Source organism: Nerophis lumbriciformis, linkage group LG02, assembly GCF_033978685.3.
Source record: "Nerophis lumbriciformis linkage group LG02, RoL_Nlum_v2.1, whole genome shotgun sequence".
Lineage (NCBI taxonomy): Eukaryota > Metazoa > Chordata > Actinopteri > Syngnathiformes > Syngnathidae > Nerophis > Nerophis lumbriciformis.
Genome location: NC_084549.2, coordinates 8,385,545 through 8,407,500, shown reverse-complemented (window position 1 = coordinate 8,407,500; position 21,956 = coordinate 8,385,545). Strand labels below are relative to the sequence as shown.

Here is a 21,956-nt window from a genome sequence, read left to right as displayed (position 1 = left end):
TGCAAACGGTGATTAGTAAACAACAGCATCCACTTATGGAAAACACGTTCTTCTTCTCTTCAGCAGATCCATGCACATTGTGGTATATTACCCAAGCAGGGGTGGTAGATGTGCATGGTTTAAACACACATAACCATATATAAACATAAATAAAGCCTTTTCTTCAATTGAATGTACTGATTTGTCAGAAGGAAGGCAGGGAGAGTGAACAATGATAAAACACCTTTTGTGCAGGCTGCTGCTCACATTCAAATGACCAATTACACTCTAGTGGGACTGTTCCTACATTCTAGAAGGTCACGCCGCTGTGACTGGACGTCAGTCCCTAAAAAAAGAGCAGAGGTATTGAGGAACTTGACAAAAAAAAAAAAAGGAGAGCATATGCAGTAGGACGAAAATATGCAATACTGCAGCATCTCCCATTACAAGGAATGTGAGGAATAAGCATAAAACCACAGGCCATGAAAGTAATGACGTCTAATCGTGCTGGTTTTAATAACTGTATCTTGCAAAATATGCAACACTACTGGGGGGAAAATGGCTTTTCTTAGTTAATCCTTGTGTTTTTCTAAATGTTTAATACAAAAGTGAATTTACTCAGTTGAACTGTTCGTGTTTCATGAAAAGGATTTCGTTGATATCGATCTCACTTCCAAAAGTCAATTGCGATATTATGATGGATTGCTGCTGTGCAAATTGACAGTAATATACCGGAGAAACATTAACCCTGTCATGTCGGTGTAATCATGTTTTGTTTTAGTCATGTTTTGTTTAGTTATTGGACTCTTTAGTTTCTGGCTTTTCACTCCCTGGTCTTGTTTCCATTAGTTTCACCTGTTTCACATTTGGACTCATTGTGCACTCTTGTTTGTCACCATATCAACCCATTAGTTTTCACCTGTCACGTCACGCACCTGTTTCACATGTTGAGTCACGCACCTGTTTTCACTAATCATGTCTGTAGTATTTAAGTTCATTGTTTTCAGTTTGTCGTGCTGGTGACATCTGTCAAGACGTGGACTATGGTGTGTTTGTTTTCCCGAGATGCAAGTAAAGCTGGACTGGTCATGGCGTGAAGGTAAATACATATTTATTTATATTTATTTACAACACTCAAAGGAACAAAAAGCGCGCTCAAGGCGGATGTACAAACTTGACTAACGAAACAAAAAGACTTGCACGTGGGCAAAAACTGTGAACAATTAAACAAAAACACTAACTGTGGCATTAATAAACAAAAAAACAAACTTACTTGGCATGGACTATGAAGTGCGCAGAGGTAAAAGTGTGACAGGGGGATGTCACCAGAACGACAAATATGAAAACAATGAACTTAAATACTACAGACATGATTAGTGAAAACAGGTGCGTGACTCAAAACGTGAAACAGGTGCGTGACGTGACAGGTGAAAACTAATGGGTTGCTATGGTGACAAACAAGAGTGCACAATGAGTCCAAACGTGAAACAGGTGAAACTAATGGGTAACTTTGGAAACAAGACCAGGGAGTGAAAAGCCAGAAACTAAAGAGTCCAATAACTAAACAAAACATGACTAAAACAAAACATGATTACACCGACATGACAAACCCTTGTGTGGGGCCCGTTTTCATTTTTTATTAAAAGAAAAATGATACAATTCATTAATTTTTCAAACTGAGACTCACTGACTTGGGCTCATTTTCTGTGAAGAACATATATCAGAATACATATTTAATGACCACACACCATACACCCCCCCTACACATTTATATTACATATAAGATGTCCGGGTCCACTGGACCCGGGGCTAATAGAAGTGTGGAAATTGATGTTCTGTGTGCCACACACACACACACACACACACACACACACACACACACACACACACACACACACACACACACACACACACACACACACACACACACACACGGCAGGCCTAGACAGGAGGAGGACAGAGTGTAGGTACACAGAACTTCAGAGGGTCAAATGTGCGAGAAAATGAGAGCAGACAGTCTTGACAAACAATGTTGCAACCTTGTGTGGGAACCGCAGGTGCAGAAACACAAAAGAAGAATCCCTGTGGGATGCAGAAACTGGCAGAGAAATTTTCCGTGCAACGTTCATATTGTTGTTGCTCAGCCAGCGTTTGTGGGTCTGATGGACCCGTTGCATTTTGTGGCTTTTAATGCCTCACGATCAAACACTTTTATGTTAAAATACTGAACAGATGTTTACCTTATCCCAATAAAAATATGTTCAGTATTTTAACATAAAAGTGTTTGATTCTGCACCTGCGGTTCCCACACAAGGTTGCAACATTGTTTGTCAACACTGTCTGCTCTCATTTTATCGCACATTTGACCCTCTGACGTTCTGTGTACCTACTATGTCCTCTTCCTGTCTAGGCCTGCTGTGTGTGTGTGTGTGTGTGTGTGTGTGTGTGTGTGTGTGTGTGTGTGTGTGTGTGCCTCACGATCAAACACTTTTATGTTAAAATACTGAACAGATGTTTACCTTATCCCAATAAACATCTGTTCAGTATTTTAACATAAAAGTGTTTGATTGTGAGGCATTAAAAGCCACAAAATGCAACGGGTCCATCAGACCCACAAACGCTGGCTGAGTAACAACAATATGAACATTACACAATGTTAAATAATAATTTCAGTGTTGCATTTCAAATTCTACAAAATTTGCAATTTGGATCAAATACGGATTACATTTAATTTTGATTTTACACACACCCCAGCAGGCACACGAAATTGAGACAACGTTAAATAAACATACATGTCCTTTAAAACTGACTTGTCACGGCGCGGGCGGACCTCAGTGCGCATTCCTCACCAGGTGCGCGCCACTCCGGCTGCAGCAAGCGGCTGCATTCAACCATCAATCAGCAATCAACTCACCTGTCGCTGATGAGAATACCTGCCTTTTTAAGCCAGAGCAACCTGTTATCCTGGGCCAGAACGTAGCTACCTGTTCCTGTGCAGTAAGCCGAAATTCTACAAGCTACATGCATGTTTCTCCCCCCTCCGTGTTGATTGGTCTCAGTGCCCTAGTGGTTAGAGATCCGTAGGTTGTGAGTTCAAACCCCGGCCGAGTCATACCAAAGACTATACAAATGGGACCCATTACCTCCTTGCTTGGCACTCAGCATCAAGGGTTGGAATTGGGGGTTAAATCACCAAAATGATTCCCGGGCGCGGCCACTGCTGCTGCCCACTGCTCCCCTCACCTCCAGGGGGAGAGCAAGGGGATGGGTCAAATGCATAGGACAAATTTCACCGAACCTCGTGTGTGTGTGACAATCATTGGTACTTTAACTTAACTTTAACTCGTGTCCCCCTTGTCGTCTTCCGGCAGCCTACCTCTGTTCCCGCGTTACGAGCTGTGTGTCTCGTCTCCCTGTGTTCCCCTCCGGTTGTCTGGCTGCCCCTTTTGGATCTCGACCTCCCATCTGGACACAGACTTTGACGCCTCTCTATTTTTTGTGTATAAATAAATAGAGTTAAACGACGTCCCTGCTGTCTGTGTCGTCTTCTTCCCCTGTACAAAACCGTAAGATGACTTTGGAAAAAAATGTTGCAAAATAGTTGTAGTTGTAAATTGAGACAACGTTGGATCCACGTTGTTGGTTGGGAAATGACCAAATTTCAATGGTCAAATCAAGGTCACCACCGGACATTGAATAAACGTCATCAAAAAGCCTGTTGTTTCAACGTTGTTGTGGAGGGAGGCGTGGTCTGCGGGGTTGCCGCGGAGCGGGGTGTGGAAGGACCGGCCTTGAAGCACAGCTGGCAGGTGATTGGATTACCCAGCTGGGACAGTTCATGCAATCACCTGCCATGCTTATCAGTGACGTGCGGTGAGGTTCATGGCTGGTGAGGCACTGACTTCATCACAGTCAGATTTACAAACATATGAACCCTAAAGAGTATCTTATTCACCATTTGATTGGCAGCAGTTAACGGGTTATGTTTAAAAGCTCATACCAGCATTCTTCCCTGCTTGGCACTCAGCATCAAGGGTTGGAATTGGGGGTTAAATCACCAAAAATGATTCCCGGGTGCGGCTCCGCTGCTGCCCACTGCTCCCCTCACCTCCCAGGGGGTGAACAAGGGGATGGGTCGAATGCAGAGGACAAATTTCATTACACCTAGTGTGTGTGTGACAATCATTGGTACTTTAACTTAACTTTAACTTTACACATACAAACTGTAGCACACAAAAAAGCACATTTAATTAAAAAAAAAACGGTATTATGGTCTTACCTTTACTTATAAATGAAGTCCATGCGCCGCTGTTGTGCTGGATTAATGCACCCCCGCCATAGAACTATATCAACTAAAGCCCTCACTTAAACTTTCCACGTGCAAGATTGAATCTATTTAAAAAAGTGTAACCGAGGGTTTATAAATGTCGCCTATGCTGTATGAAACTACAAAATAACAAACACGGAGGCTCCAGTTTACACGAGGACCACTTTATTTACCTTCTTTCAAAAACCTCCGCTCCACTCCAACGTGTCATCACTTCCGCTCTTAGCGCCTTCAAAATAAGAGCTCAAGGCATATACTGTATAACAGCGCATAACAGGAACTTAACATCACAAAGAGGAAAGCCCATGAAAATAGGTTACAAAAGTTATTTAATAAGAAGCCAAAAAGTGCAAAAACAATAATGATCGTGTTGGAGGAGTTGTGAATTAGGTACACCTGCAGTCTGCAGGTGTACCTAATGTTGTGGCCCTGCAGTCATTCACAACTCCTCCAACACGAACATTATTGTTTTTGCACTTTTTGTCTTCTTATGAAATAACATTTTAAAAGAGATTTAATCTTGCACGTGGAAAGTTTAAGTGTGGGCTTTAGTTGATATAACACTCCCGTCAGGGGGTGCATTCTACGGCGGGGGTACAGGAGGCGGGATTACTGCGAGCCTCAGCCAGTGCGTCTTTCGCAGCCGTTTAATGATCGCTCAGCACAAGAAATACGTTACACACATACAGTTGTTGACAAAATACACTGTACATTATATACCTCAGCTAACTAAACTATGGAAATGTATAATATAGTTCATATAGCAATACGGTCTCACTGCACAGCAGGCCAGCAGTTAGCCGAGTCCGCAATCCATGGTGAGGCACAACTGAGTGACGTGCCTCAACTGGCTGCTGTTCACCGCAACGTCTCTTCTCAGTATTTGAACGGCAAATGTGAAAATTCAGCGATTTTGAATACAAAATAATCTAAAACTGGGGAAGTTAAATGGAAAAAAATTGTACCGTATTTTCCGCACCATAAGCCGCCCTGGGTTATAAGCCGCGCCTTCAATGAACGGCATATTTCAAAACTTTGTCCACCTATAAGCCGCCCCGTGTTATAAGCCGCATCTAACTGCGCTAAAGGGAATGTCAAAAAAACAGTCAGATAGGTCAGTCAAACTTGAATAATATATTAAAAACCAGCGTGATGTGGGCGCGCATGGAGTCGTATATCAACATGGACGGAGCTGCGTGAAAAAAGCCACCCGGCCTCTTCGCGTAAACTTACCTTAACCACTCGCTCATCTTTTCTTCATCCATCCATCCCTTCGAGTTAGCTTTTATGATGACGCCGGCTGGAAAGGTCTCTTTTGGCAAGGTCTTCCTTTTGAATATCACCATGGGTGGAAGTTTCTGGCCATTAGCATGGCAAGCTAGAACCACAGTGAAGGATGACTTCTCATTCCCTGTGGTGCGAATATTCACCGTACGTGCTCCCGTTGTATCCACAGTGCGGTTCACAGGAATATCAAAAGTCAGTGGAACCTCGTCCATGTTGATAATGTTCTCTGGCCGGATCTTTTTTTCAGCTATCTTGTTTTTACAATATGCACGGAAAGTAGCCAGCTTTTCTTGAAAGTCTTTAGGCAGTTGCTGTGAAATAGTAGTCCGTGTGCGGATGGAGAGATTGCGTCTTTTCATGAACCGGAAACCTGTCGCTTAGTAGGAGCCATTTTGTGGTCTTTACAGATGTAAACACACAAAGGAAATGAAACGTAATATCCGCGCGCTTCTTCTTCTTCTTCTACGTGGGCGGGTGGTTGCTTACAGTAGAAGAAGAAGCGCTTCCTGTTCTATGGGGGCGGGTGCTTACCTTGGCGGTTGCTTGCGTAGAAGAAGAAGCACTTCCTCTTCTACGGGGAAAAAAGATGGCGGCTGTTTACCGTAGTTGCGAGACCGAAACTTTATGAAAATGAATCTTAATATTAATCCATATATAAAGCGCACCGGGTTATAAGCCGCAATGTCAGCTTTTGAGTAAATTTGTGGTTTTTAGGTGCGGCTAATAGTGCGGAAAATACGGTAGTATAATCACTGGATACATATAACAACTTAATTAATTTTTTTTCTTTTTACATTTTTTTTCTTTCCATGATGGCACGTGAGGCCCCGCCTCACCTGCCTCCCCTGACTGCACGTCACTGATATATATATATATACAGTGTATATATATATATATATATATATATATATATAAGAAATACTTCAATTTCAGTGAATCCTAGCTATAAATATACTCCTCCCCCCCGGCCCCGCCCACCCCTATCCCCCAATCACCCGAATTCGGAGGTCTCAAGGTTGGCAAGTATGCATCCTCATACTGTTGTGAAGGAGCTGTCCAAGGTCCTGAAAAGTGAAGGACTAAGTGGACACACCCGCCTGAGCCCATTGGACCACGGCACGTCACGCACACCCTCGCAAAATGAAATACAGACGTGGAGGAGGAGAAGGCGGAGCCGAGGATGCACGCGTTCGCCCCACGCAACACACACACACAACGAGACCCCCACCCGACCCGCAGCAGGAGAGGAAACACCAATTTCCAGGGGTCTCATCCAGGAGATGCGCGCGCAAAACCGGTGATTCCTCCCTCCTCCTCCTCCTCATTATCCTCCTCATCATCATCATCCTCATCTCTCACCGGGAGCGTCCAGACGCCAAGCCGACGGCAGGCAGGGAGAGACGCGGAGGAGGGCAAAGGAAGGCATTGGCAATTATCAACCGTGGTCACGATGCGCGGATCTCCCCGCCACGGGACGCGCGCGGGGTGGACGCTCCTGCTGCTGCTGCTGCTGCTGCCGACGATGCTGCTGGCGTCGCAGGCTGCGGAGAGGCAGCGGTCCACGGAGCACGTCGTGGTCCAGCTGAGCGAGGAGGCGCCGGAGGAGGAGGCGCGCCAACTTGCAGCACAGCACGGCTACCAGAGTGCACGCAAGGTAAGTTTGCACTCTCATCGATTGCTGTCGCGCGTGGCTTTCTTTGGCGGGCTCTTTGGCTTTTTCTTTTGGATTTCATTGCACTTTCTGCCCCCCCCCGGTGGTGACGTCACGTCCACCCCGTGGCAGGGTTGGAGCGGGATGCTGTAGGAGGAAACCACAAAGCATCCCCGCACAGTCTCTCTCTCTCTAACAACAGAAATAAACAAACAGAAAATACATGCAAACATATTTTTTTACATGACAATAAATTATTACATACAGCCTATCTTTTTTTATTATACCCCTTTAAACCCCCCCCCCCCCCCCCCATTGATTTTCTATATCTCTCATGAGGAGCTGAGCCTGCATTTTATTTTATTATCTATCTATCTATCTATCTATCTATCTATCTATCTATCTATCTATCTATTTTTTTGGTAGTGTTTTTTTTATATTTCCATCCAATTTTTCCTATTTAAAAATGTACAGTACCATCTATGTGTCAATAAAAAAAAAAAAAGACCACACACAAAGTATAGGTTACTGTAAATTACTAAAATATTTTGGGACAATTTGCAAAATAAAATGCCCTGTATGTATTTTTTGTAGTATGTTTCTATATTTTAATAAATGCACAGTACTATCTGTGTGTCTATAAAAAACACATACATGATCTTAAATTTTTATATAATTTTTTTTATATCCCTTAACCCCCCCCCATTGATTTTTCTATATCTCTCATGAGGAGCTGAGCCTGCATTTTTTTTAAATCTATCTATCTATCTATCTATCTATCTATCTATCTATCTATCTATCTATCTATCTATCTATCTCACCTTTTCTTTCTATTTTTTGGTAGTGTTTTTCTATATTTCCATCCAATTTTGCCCATTTAAAAATGTACAGTACCATCTATGTGTCAATAAAAAATAGACCACATACAAAGTATAGGTTACTGTAAATTACTAAACACATTTTTTCACAATTTGCAAAAAAAAAATTACCTGTATGTAGTTTTTGTAGTATGTTTCTATATTTTAATAAATGCACAGTGCTATCTATGTGTCTATAAAAACACATACACGATCTTAAATTTGTATATATTTTTTTATTTTATCTATCTATCTATCTCACCTTTTCTTTCTATTTTTTTGGTAGTGTTTTTCCATATTTCCATCATCCATCCATCTTTTTTTTTAAATTATGAATTTATATTTCCGTCCATCTTTCCTATTTAAAAATGTACAGTACCGTTTACGTGTCAATAAAAAAATATATAGCACACACAAAGTATAGGTTACTGTAAATTACTAAATTTTTTGGGGAGAATTTGCAAAATAAAATGCCCTGTATGTATTTTTTGTAGTATGTTTCTATATTTTAATAAATGCACAGTACTATCTGTGTGTCTATAAAAACACATACATGATCTTACATTTTTATATAATTTTTTTTATACCCCCGTAACCCCCCCCCCCCCCCCATTAATTTTCTATATCTCTCATTAGGAGCTGAGCCTGCATTTATTTTATTATCTATCTATCTATCTATCTATCTATCTATCTATCTATCTATCTATCTATCTCACCTTTATTTTCTATTTTTTTGGGTAGTTTTTTTTCTATATTTTCATCCAATTTTGCCTATTTAAAAATGTACAGCACCGTTTACGTGTCAATAAAAAATATAGCACACATAAAGTATAGTTTACTGTAAATTACAAAACATTTTTTTTCACAATTTGCAAAATAAAAATGACCTGTATGTATTTTTTGTAGTATGTTTCTATATTTTAATAAATGCACAGTACTATCTATGTGTCTATAAAAACACATACATGATCTTAAATTTTTATATAATTTTTTTATACCCCGTTAAACCCCCTCATTTATTTTCTATATCTCTCATGAGGAGCTGAGCCTACATTTTTTTATTATCTATCTATCTATCTATCTATCTATCTATCTATCTATCTATCTATCTATCTATCTATCTATCTATCTATCTATCTATCTATCTATCTATCTATCTATCTATCTATCTATCTATCTATCTATCATTCTATCTCACCTTTTCTTCAATCAATCAATCAATCAATGTTTATTCATATAGCCCTAAATCATAAGTGTCTCAAAGGGCTGCACAAGCCACAACGACATCCTCGGTACAGAGCCCACACAAGGGCAAGGAAAAATCTTTCTATTTTTTTGGTAGTGTTTTTCTATATTTCCATCCAATTTTGCCTATTTACAAATGTATAGTACCATCTATGTGTCAATAAAAAATAGACCACATACAAAGTATAGGTTACTCTAAATTACTACATTTTTTGGGGGGAATTTGCAAAATAAAAATGACCTGTATGTATTTTTTGTAGTATGTTTCGATATTTTAATAAATGCACAGTACTATCTGTGTGTCTATAAAAACACATACATGATCTTACATTTTTATATAATTTTTTTCATACCCACTTAACCCCCCCATTAATTTTCTATATCTCTCATGAGGAGCTGAGCCTGCATTTTTTAAAATTATCTATCCATCTACCTATCCATCTATCTATCTATCTATCTATCTATCTATCTATCTATCTATCTATCTATCTATCTATCTATCTATCTATCTATCTATCTATCTATCTATCTCACCTTTTCTTTCTATTTTTTTGGTAGTGTTTTTCTATATTTTCATCCAATTTTGCCTATTTAAAAATGTACAGCACCATTTACGTGTCAATAAAAAATATAGCACACACAAAGTATAGGTTACTGTAAATTACAAAACATTTTTTTTCACAATTTGCAAAATAAAAATGACCTGTATGTATTTTTTGTAGTATGTTTCTATATTTTAATAAATGCACAGTACTATCTATGTGTCTATAAAAACACATACATGATCTTAAATTTTTATATAATTTTTTTATACCCCCTTAAACACCCTCATTTATTTTCTATATCTCTCATGAGGAGCTGAGCCTACATTTTTTATTATCTATCTATCTATCTATCTATCTATCTATCTATCTATCTATCTATCTATCTATCTATCTATCTATCTATCTATCTATCTATCTATCTATCTATCTCACCTTTTCTTCAATCAATCAATCAATCAATGTTTATTTATACAGCCCTAAATCACAAGTGTCTCAAAGGGCTGCACAGGCCACAACGACATCCTCGGTACAGAGCCCACATAAGGGCAAGGAAAAATCTTTCTATTTTTTTGGTAGTGTTTTTCTATATTTCCATCCAATTTTGCCTATTTAAAAATGTACAGTACCATCTATGTGTCAATAAAAAATAGACCACATACAAAGTATAGGTTACTGTAAATTACTAATTTTTTGGGGGAGAATTTGCAAAATAAAATGCCCTGTATGTATTTTTTTGTAGTATGTTTCTATATTTTAATAAATGCACAGTACTATCTGTGTGTCTATAAAAACACATACATGATCTTACATTTTTATATAATTTTTTTATACCCCCTTAACCCCCCATTGATTTTTCTATATCTCTCATGAGGAGCTGAGCCTGCATTTTTTTTAATTATCTATCTATCTATCTATCTATCTATCTATCTATCTATCTATCTATCTATCTATCTATCTATCTATCTATCTCACCTTTTCTTTCTATTTTTTTGGTAGTGTTTTTCTATATTTCCATCCAATTTTGCCCATTTAAAAATGTACAGTACCATCTATGTGTCAATAAAAAAAATAGGCCGCATACAAAGTATAGGTTACTGTAAATTACTAAAAAATTGACAATTTGCAAAAGAAAATGGCCTGTATGCATTTTTTGTAGTATTTTTCTATATTTTAATAAATGCACAGTACTATCTAAGTGTCTATAAAAAAACACATACATGATCTTAAATTGTTATATAGTACAACAAAAAAAAAAAGATTTACAATTAGGAAAAAATGCTCTGTATCTATTTTTGTAGTAATTCTCTATATTTTAATAACATTGTGTATGTTTAAAACATGCCCGGTACTAGCTATGAGTCTATAAAACCACATGTATGAGTTTACATTACTAAATTACAAATAAAAGATTAACAGTTGGTAAAGAAAATGCACCGCATGTATTGTTATAGTATTTTTCTATACTTTAATAAAATTGAGTATATTTAAAAAATTGCACAGTACTATCTATGACTCTATAAAAACACATACATGATCCTAAATTACTATATATTACAAAAAAAAGATTTACAGTTAGGAAAAAAAATGCACTGTCTCTATTTTTGTAGTACTTGTCTATATTTTGATAAAATTGTGTATATTTAAAACATGCACAGTACTATCTATGAGTCTATAAAAACACATGTATGAATTTTAATGACAAAATTACAAAAAAAAGATTGACTATCGGAAAATGAATGCACTTTATATATTTTTATTGTGTTTTTTCTATATTTTAATAACATAGTGTATATTAAAAAATGCACAGTACTGTCTATGAGTCTATAAAAACACATGTAGGAGTTTAAATTACTAAATTACAAATAAAAGATTGACAATTGGTAAAAAATGCACTGTATCTATTTTTGTAGTAATTTTCTATATTTTAATACAATTGTTTATATTTAAAAAATGCACAGTACTACCTATGAGTCTATACAAACACATGCATGGGTTTAAATGACTAAATTACAAAAAAAGATTGACAATTGGTAAAAAAAAAAAAAAATGCACTGTATGTAATTTTATACTATTATTCTATATTTTAATAAAATTGTGTATGTTTAAAAAATGCACAGTACTATCTATGAGTCTATAAAAACACATGTATGCCTTTAAATTACTAAATTACAAGAAAAGAGTGACAATTGGTAAATAAAAATGCACTGTATGTATTTTTATAGTATTTTTCTATATTTTAATAAAATTGTGTATATTTAAAAAATGCTCAAAAACACATACATAGCTTAAATTACTGTAAATTACAAAAAAGTGATTGAGTATTGGTCAAAAAAATGCCTTGTACGTATTTTTGGTAATATTTTTATGTATTTTAATCTAATTTTGTATATTTAGTGTCTATAAAAACACACACAGAGTTTAGGTTACTGTAAATTACAAACAAATATATTGAAAAATAGTGGAAAAAAAATGCACTCTGTGTACTTTTTGGTATTATGTTTTTGCATTTCAATCTAATTGTGTGTATTTAAAAATGCACAGTACTCTCAGTATGTCTATAACAAAACCACATAGAGAGCTTAGGTTACTGTATTTTACAAAAACACTTTGACGATTGGTAAAAAAAAATAAAAATGCACCTTCTCTATTTTTGAATATTTTAATTACGTTTTGTACAGCTAAAAATGTACAGTACTATATTTGCCTCTATAAAAAAGATCATATTATGTGAATCCATTTTTTTTTAAACTAAAAGTTACGCAAAAAAACACATTGCATGTATTTAAAAAATATATTTTACATGTAAAAAAATGATAGTTATCTCTATGTGTCTATAAAACACACATACAGGTAATATCACCAAAAATTTATATTTAATCAGTTTTTTTGGTATTTAATTTGAGCCTGCATTTTTTAAATTATCTATCTATCTATCTATCTATCTATCTAAAAACACATTGCATGTATTTAAAAAAAATATTTTACATGTAAAAAAAAATAATAGTTATCTCTATGTGTCTATAAAATACACATACAGGTAATATCACCAAAAATATATATTTAATCAGTTTTTTTGGTATTTAATTTGAGCCTGCATTTTTTAAATTATCTATCTATCTATCTATCTATCTATCTATCTATCTATCTATCTATCTATCTATCTATCTATCTCACCTTTTCTTTCTATTTTTTTGGTAGTGTTTTTCTATATTTCCATCCAATTTTGCCTATTTACAAATGTACAGTACCATCTACGTGTCAATAAAAAATAGACCACATACAAAGTATAGGTTTTTGTAAATTACTACATTTTTTGGGGGGAATTTGCAAAATAAAATGCCCTGTATGTATTTTTTGTAGTATGTTTCTATATTTTAATAAATGCACAGTACTATCTGTGTGTCTATAAAAACACATACATGATCTTACATTTTTATATAATTTTTTTCATACCCCCTTAACCTCCCCCCCCATTAATTTTCTATATCTCTCATGAGGAGCTGAGCCTGCATTTGTTTTATTATCTATCTATCTATCTATCTATCTATCTATCTCACCTTTTATTTCTATTTTTTTGGTAGTGTTTTTCTATATTTCCATCCAATTTTGCCTATTTAAAAATGTACAGTACCATCTATGTGTCAATAAAAAAAATAGGCCACATACAAAGTATAGGTTACTGTAAATTACTAAAAAAATGTTTTGACAATTTGCAAAAGAAAATGGCCTGTATGCATTTTTTGTAGTATTTTTCTATATTTCAATAAATGCACAGTACTATCTAAGTGTCTATAAAAAACACATACATGATCTTAAATTGTTATATAGTACAACAAAAAAAAAGATGCTCTGTATCTATTTTTGTAGTAATTTTCTATATTTTAATAAAATTGTGTATGTTTAAAACATGCCCGGTACTAGCTATGAGTCTATAAAAACACATGTATGAGTTTACATTACTAAATTACAAATAAAAGATTAACAGTTGGTAAAGAAAATGCACCGCATGTATTGTTATAGTATTTTTCTACACTTTAATAAAATTGAGTATATTTAAAAAATTGCTCAGTACTATCTGTGAGTCTATAAAAACACATACATGATCTTAAATTACTATATATTACATTTTTATATAATTTTTTTTATACCTCCGTAACCCCCCCTTCCCCATTCATTTTCTATATCTCTCATGAGGAGCTGAGCCTGCATTTTTTTAATTATCTATCTATTTATCTATCTATCTATCTCACCTTTACTTTCTATTTTTTTGGTAGTGTTTTTCTATATTTTCATCCAATTTTGCCTATTTAAAAATGTACAACACCATTTACGTGTCAATAAAAAATATAGCACACACAAAGTATAGGTTACTGTAAATTACAAAACTTTTTTTTTTCACAATTTGCAAAATAAAAATGACCTGTATGTATTTTTTCTAGTATGTTTCTATATTTTAATAAATGCACAGTACTATCTGTGTGTCTATAAAAAACACATACATGATCTTAAATTTTTATATATATTTTTTTTATACCCCCTTAAACCCCCCCATTGATTTTCTATAAAAATTACATTAATAAAACTTCAAAAAAAATGATATTATAAAAATATATTTTTCATCCCTCACACACAAACACACTCCTCCATCCCTGCATGACATTTCACTCCGCCTGACCACACGGCATGAAATACTTCGCTAAGACGTGCAAAAATACTAACAGGGCTTTTATGGCGGCTGCCTAAAACCATGATTGCCACCCTTTCTTTGACAGTGTGAGGACCTGTCAAAATAGATTGGTTGAGGAGAGTGGGGGGTGGGGGTGGGGGGGTGTTGTTGTGCAGGCAGTGAGGCGTGTGAGCTTCCCCGGCGCCGGATCATTTCTCTCCATCGGGGCAAAAAAAAAGAACGTGTCAATCTGCACTTTATTATTGTCATATTTGCTATGCAGCATTTTTTCTTCTTCTGATTGCCGGTTCATTTTCTTGTACAGTAGAACACCCCCCCCCCCTTGGCCCCCCCTTCTCCTCCCTCGCTCCCTCCCGCCTCATCGGTTATGTAATCGGCGGCTATATTTGTCCGGGTGGGATATGCACCATTAAACAATGGCGCCGTTGTTTGAACTCTCTTCCATTGTCGCTTAATTAACAAGTGGACGTCAACACGAGAGTCCATGTGCAATTTCTATTCCCCAACCCTCGTTGTGCGTTGCCGAATAACATTCATGGCGGTTATGCTGAGGGTTGTTGACCTGCCACCCGGGCTGTTCTCAAGCGTAAGGGGGGTGTTTAATCCAAGCACGGAGCCTCGAGGGGGGGGGAACAAAAAAGGCGATGCATCTCATTTCCAGGCTCTCCTTATGCATTAGGCTCGATTCCAGCACAGGGCCTTAAAATAGAAAAAAAAAAGGACCCCCACCTTTTTTATGAAAGCCTGGAAATCAGTGCCCTTGTCCCGTGCCCTTCCTCCATCTTTGACAATGACAAGCCGACTCAGGCCCGGCCCTAACCAATCTGGCGCCCTAGGCCCCACATCGGCAGTGAAGTGTATATACTCACAAGAACCCGAATAGCTTTGTCTTTGACCTTTTTTTTTTTTTACTTACAACTATACCTAATATATAAAAAGGGTGGAAAAGTGACTATTACCTGCAGGGCAAACATACGCTAACCAGAAGGCAATAATGTAAACAAAAAACACCTGCTTAAAAGATCTAATACAAATGTCCCTGAGGAATGTAAGGTGGGAGTACTGTAATTACCTAACGTTACATTATTATTTTCCATAACAATTTAGCCCCCTCCACAATATTAACCCGACGTTAAAACAGAACTAGCTATTTATTGATTAGCAATTGCCGAGTCATGTAACATTAGCTTAATGCTAAAAAGCCAGGTTACTATCACATTCTGTAACAGACAAATAATGTCATGTAGGCTAACGTTACCTACCTGCTACCTCTGTCTTTTCTCGTTTCTCCTCCTCTTCTTTTCTCTTTTTTCTTCCCTGGGCACCTGACAGTTTTGGCCGTTTTGACATCTTGTGTTGATTTTTTGATGTGGTGACGTCCAAAAAGAGTCATGATACGGGAAGGGAGGGGGCGCACCGTGCGGGGGGGAGGAGGGGGGGGCGTAATGTTGTAACAAATAATATTTCTATTAAATAGGCTTTACTTTGCATTTTAATTAACGTGAGATTATTTTTTGTATTTAGAAATAATAGTAACAACTTTTTTTTTTTTTTTTTTTTTTTTCCTCCAACATTTGTGGCACTGGCGTGGCGCCCCCTGATGGACGCACTGACGCCTCCTCTGTGCCCTGTGAGCGTGTCTTTTCTACAGCCGGAGAAATAATAACTAAGAAGAGAAATCGTCTAAAATGTAATACGTCGGAATTTTTTTTTTTTTTTTTTTTTTTTTTAATAAAAATGTGTAAAAAAATAAAATTAAAACAATTCCCAGTCCACAATCATCCACAACACGTTCTCTTAGATTTCCATGTTATGATACATGTTCACATTATTTATTGACTGTATCTAAAAAAGATAAAAATATATTTTTATTTAAATGAAGATATGAGGAAGCAGTGCCTGGGGAGTCTGTGGTGGGCTCTCCTATTTCTGGGGCTGAGGTTGCTGAGGTAGTTAAAAAGCTCCTCGGTGGCAAGGCCCCGGGGGTGGATGAGATCCCCCCGGAGTTCCTTAAGGCTCTGGATGCTGTGGGGCTGTCTTGGTTGACAAGACTCTGCAGCATCGCGTGGACATCGGGGGCGGTACCTCTGGATTGGCAGACCGGGGTGGTGGTTCCTCTCTTTAAAAAGGGGAACCGGAGGGTGTGTTCTAACTATCGTGGGATCACACTCCTCAGCCTTCCCGGTAAGGTCTATTCAGGTGTACTGGAGAGGAGGCTACGCCGGATAGTCGAACCTCGGATTCAGGAGGAACAGTGTGGTTTTCGTCCTGGTCGTGGAACTGTGGACCAGCTCTATACTCTCGACAGGGTCCTTGAGGGTGCATGGGAGTTTGCCCAACCAGTCTACATGTGCTTTGTGGACTTGGAGAAGGCATTCGACCGTGTCCCTCGGGAAGTCCTGTGGGGAGTGCTCAGAGAGTATGGGGTTTCGGACTGTCTAATTGTGGCGGTCCGCTCCCTGTATAATCAGTGTCAGAGCTTGGTTCGCATTGCCGGCAGTAAGTCGGACACTTTTCCGGTGAGGGTTGGACTCCGCCAAGGCTGCCCTTTGTCACCGATTCTGTTCATAACTTTTATGGACAGAATTTCTAGGCGCAGTCAAGGCGTTGAGGGGATCTGGTTTGGTGGCTGCAGGATTAGGTCTCTGCTTTTTGCAGATAATTTGGTCCTGATGGCTTCATCTGGCCAGGATCTTCAGCTCTCACTGGATCGGTTCGCAGCTGAGTGTGAAGCGACTGGGATGAGAATCAGCACCTCCAAGTCCGAGTCCATGGTTCTCGCCCGGAAAAGGGTGGAGTACCATCTCCGGGTTGGGGAGGAGATCTTGCCCCAAGTGGAGGAGTTCAAGTACCTCGGAGTCTTGTTCACGAGTGAGGGAAGAGTGGATCGTGAGATCGACAGGCGGATCGGTGCGGCGTCTTCAGTAATGCGGACGCTGTATCGATCCGTTGTGGTAAAGAAGGAGCTGAGCCGGAAGGCAAAGCTCTCAATTTACCGGTCGATCTACGTTCCCATCCTCACCTATGGTCATGAGCTTTGGGTTATGACCGAAAGGACAAGATCACGGGTACAAGCGGCCGAAATGAGTTTCCTCCGCCGGGTGGCGGGGCTCTCCCTTAGAGATAGGGTGAGAAGCTCTGTCATCCGGGGGGAGCTCAAAGTAAAGCCGCTGCTCCTCCACATCGAGAGGAGCCAGATGAGGTGGTTCGGGCATCTGGTCAGGATGCCACCCGAGCGCCTCCCTAAGGAGGTGTTTAGGGCATGTCCGACCGGTAGGAGGCCACAGGGAAGACCCAGGACACGTTGGGAAGACTATGTCTCCCGGCTGGCCTGGGAACGCCTCGGGATCCCCCGGGAGGAGCTGGACGAAGTGGCTGGGGAGAGGGAAGTCTGGGCTTCCCTGCTTAGGCTGCTGCCCCCGCGACCCGATCTCGGATAAGCGGAAGAAGATGGATGGATGGATGGATGGATGGACTAGGGCAGGGGTCACCAACACGGTGCCCGCGGTCACCAGGTAGCCCGTAAGGACCAGATCAGTCGCCCGCTGGCCTGTTCTAAAAATAGCTCAAAGAGCAGCACTTACCAGTGAGCTGCCTCTATTTTTAAAATTTTATTTATTTACTAGCAAGCTGGTCTCGCTTTGCTCGACATTTTTAATTCTAAAAGAGACAAAACTCAAATAGAATTTGAAAATCAAAGAAAATATTTTTAAAGACTTGGTCTTCACTTGGAATAAGCGGTAGAAAATGGATGGATGGATGGGTCTTCACTTGTTTAAATAAATTCATTTATTTTTTACTTTGCTTCTTATTACTTTTAGAAATATCATTTTAGAGAAAAAATACAACCTTAAAAATGATTTTAGGATTTTTAAACAAATATACCTTTTTACCTTTTAAATTTCTTCCTCTTCTTTCCTGACAATTTAAATCAATGTTCAAGTAAAAAAAAATGTTTTATTATTATTGTAAAGAATAATAATTTTAGCTCCTGGTTTTTCGACGAAGAATATTTGTGAAATATTTCTTCAATCTTACTATGATTAAAATTCAAAAAAATTATTCTGGCAAATCTAGAAAATCTGTAGAATCAAATTTAAATCTTATTTCAAAACTATTTTGAATTTCTTTTAAAATTGTTGTTCTGGAAAATCTAGAAGAAATACTGATTTGTCTTTGTTAGAAATATAGCTTGGTCCAATTTGTTAAATATTCTAACAAAGTGCAGATTGGATTTTAACCAATTTAAAAACATGTCATCAAAATTCTAAAATGTATCTTAATCAGGAAAAATTACTAATGATGTTCCATAAATTCTTTTTTTTAATTTTTTCAAAAAGATTCAAATTAGCTAGTTTTTCTCTTCTTTTTGTCGGTTGAATTTTGAATTTTAAAGAGTCGAAATTGAAGATAAACTATGTTTCAAAATTGTATTTAAATTTCTTTCGTGTTTTCTCCTCTTTTAAACCGTTCAATTAAGTGTTTTTTTCATCATTTATTCTCTACAAAAAACCTCCCGTAAAAGGAAAAAAAAATGTACGACGGAATGACAGACAGAAATACCCATTTTTTATATATATATAAATGTATTTATTTAGCTATTCTTGTTTAAATCACACTTACGTGTAACTTACAAATGACAATATATTTATTTATTTAAGTGTGTATCAAACTGGTAGCCCTTCGTATTAATCAGTACCCAAGAAGTAGTTTTGTTTCAAAAAGGTTGGTGACCCCTGTACTAGGGCATAAAATCAGTGTCAGTTGAGTCGGTCCATAGGTTGCCTGTAGGGATTTTTAATGTCCAGCAGATGTCAGTATTTAGTGACACAGTATCGACACAGTATCAATACAGTTTTGCAATGTGTCGAAACGCTTCATGACGCCTCATCAACCCATCACTAGCCGCACCTTAATACTGTCAAGGCTTGGTAAAAGGATAGGACTCAGATGCAGAGTAGGGAACTTAGACAGGCTTTTATTTTGACAGCTTCCTTTTCACCTCCAAAGTCAAGGATTACAATATCCATTTTATCCAAAAACTAACCGGCAAAAAAAAGGTTCCAAAAAATAGGAACAACCAAAATTCGCTCCGAACGGAGGAAAACACAAAAGCAAAGATGAACTATAATTAATATATGCTATACAGCTAAAAGCCAGTAAATTAGAATATTTTGAAAAACTTGATTTATTTCAGTAATTGCATTCAAAAGGTGTAACTTGTACATTATATTTATTCATTGCACACAGACTGATGCATTCAAATGTTTATTTCATTTAATTTTGATGATTTGAAGTGGCAACAAATGAAAATCCAAAATTCCGTGTGTCACAAAATTAGAATATTACTTAAGGCTAATACAAAAAAGGGATTTTTAGAAATGTTGGCCAACTGAAAAGTATGAAAATGAAAAATATGAGCATGTACAATACTCAATACTTGGTTGGAGCTCCTTTTGCCTCAATTACTGCGTTAATGCGGCGTGGCATGGAGTCGATGAGTTTCTGGCACTGCTCAGGTGTTATGAGAGCCCAGGTTGCTCTGATAGTGGCCTTCAACTCTTCTGCGTTTTTGGGTCTGGCATTCTGCATCTTCCTTTTCACAATACCCCACAGATTTTCTATGGGGCTAAGGTCAGGGGAGTTGGCGGGCCAATTTAGAACAGAAATACCATGGTCCGTAAACCAGGCACGGGTAGATTTTGCGCTGTGTGCAGGCGCCAAGTCCTGTTGGAACTTGAAATCTCCATCTCCACACCAGCAGATGACATGGCACCCCAAACCATCACCCAACCATGCAAATTTTGCATTTTCTTTGGAAATCGAGGTCCCAGAGTCTGGAGGAAGACAGGAGAGGCACAGGATCCACGTTGCCTGAAGTCTAGTGTAAAGTTTCCACCATCAGTGATGGTTTGGGGTGCCATGTCATCTGCTGGTGTCGGTCCACTCTGTTTCCTGAGATCCAGGGTCAACGCTGCCGTCTACCAGCAAGTTTTAGAGCACTTCATGCTTCCTGCTGCTGACCTGCTCTATGGAGATGGAGATTTCAAGTTCCAACAGGACTTGGCGCCTGCACACAGCGCAAAATCTACCCGTGCCTGGTTTACGGACCATGGTATTTCTGTTCTAAATTGGCCCGCCAACTCCCCTGACCTTAGCCCCATAGAAAATCTGTGGGGTATTGTGAAAAGGAAGATGCAGAATGCCAGACCCAAAAACGCAGAAGAGTTGAAGGCCACTATCAGAGCAACCTGGGCTCTCATAACACCTGAGCAGTGCCAGAAACTCATCGACTCCATGCCACGCCGCATTAACGCAGTAATTGAGGCAAAAGGAGCTCCAACCAAGTATTGAGTATTGTACATGCTCATATTTTTCATTTTCATACTTTTCAGTTGGCCAACATTTCTAAAAATCCCTTTTTTGTATTAGCCTTAAGTAATATTCTAATTTTGTGACACACGGAATTTTGGATTTTCATTTGTTGCCACTTCAAATCATCAAAATTAAATGAAATAAACATTTGAATGCATCAGTCTGTGTGCAATGAATAAATATAATGTACAAGTTACACCTTTTGAATGCAATTACTGAAATAAATCAAGTTTTTCTAAATATTCTAATTTACTGGCTTTTACCTGTAAAATGTATAAACAAAAAACGCTCCAACAGGAGGAAGAAACAACAACTATGAAAAATTCTATACTATCTAATCTAATAAAGTATTAACAAAAATTGTCACTCAAAAATGTGAGGAAAGAATGAAAAATAACTGAAACTCACCACTTCGGCTGAAAAAACTAAATAACAAAAAAATCACTCTGCTGAGGAGGAAGAAAGGAAAACTCAAAATAGCAACGAAGGGATTCAGAATCAAAGAACATAAGCACAAGACGAGGCAAGGCAAGACAAGGCATGGATGCTAGAGAGCACGAATAAACGAAACAATCTGGCACAGAACAAAGGAAGGAGTGGGCTTATAAGACACATGAGGGTAATAGGGAACAGGTGGAAACAATCAGGGAACCGGGATGACGTCAGACTGATGACACAAAAGGAAGGGCAAGTGACCTGAAACGAGAGGAGAGTTACTTTTCAAACTAAAACATGCACATCACAAGACAGAAAAAAACCAAGACAAGACATCCCTCACCGCGGTGTGACAAATACAAACCCCGTTTCCATATGAGTTGGGAAATGGTGTTAGATGTAAAAATAAACGGAATACAATGATTTGCGAATCATTTTCAACCCATATTCAGTTGAATATGCTACAAAGACAACATATTTGATGTTCAAACTGATAAAACATTTTTTAGAATTTGATGCCAGCGACACGTGACAAAGAAGTTGGGAAAGGTGGCAATAAATACTGATA

The 21,956-nt window shown here is 38.0% G+C and overlaps 1 protein-coding gene across 1 annotated transcript in view; it reads left to right on the top strand.

Annotated features, from left to right (window-relative positions):
- The first annotated feature begins 6,801 nt into the window (after positions 1–6,801).
- pcsk2 (proprotein convertase subtilisin/kexin type 2) overlaps positions 6,802–21,956 on the top strand; it is a 115,707-nt gene continuing 100,552 nt past the window's right edge. The window contains exon 1 of the mRNA XM_061934969.1: positions 6,802–7,247. Coding sequence (XP_061790953.1) covers positions 7,044–7,247 — 204 coding nt within the window. The 5' untranslated portion in view covers positions 6,802–7,043. The remainder of the gene's footprint in view (positions 7,248–21,956) is intronic.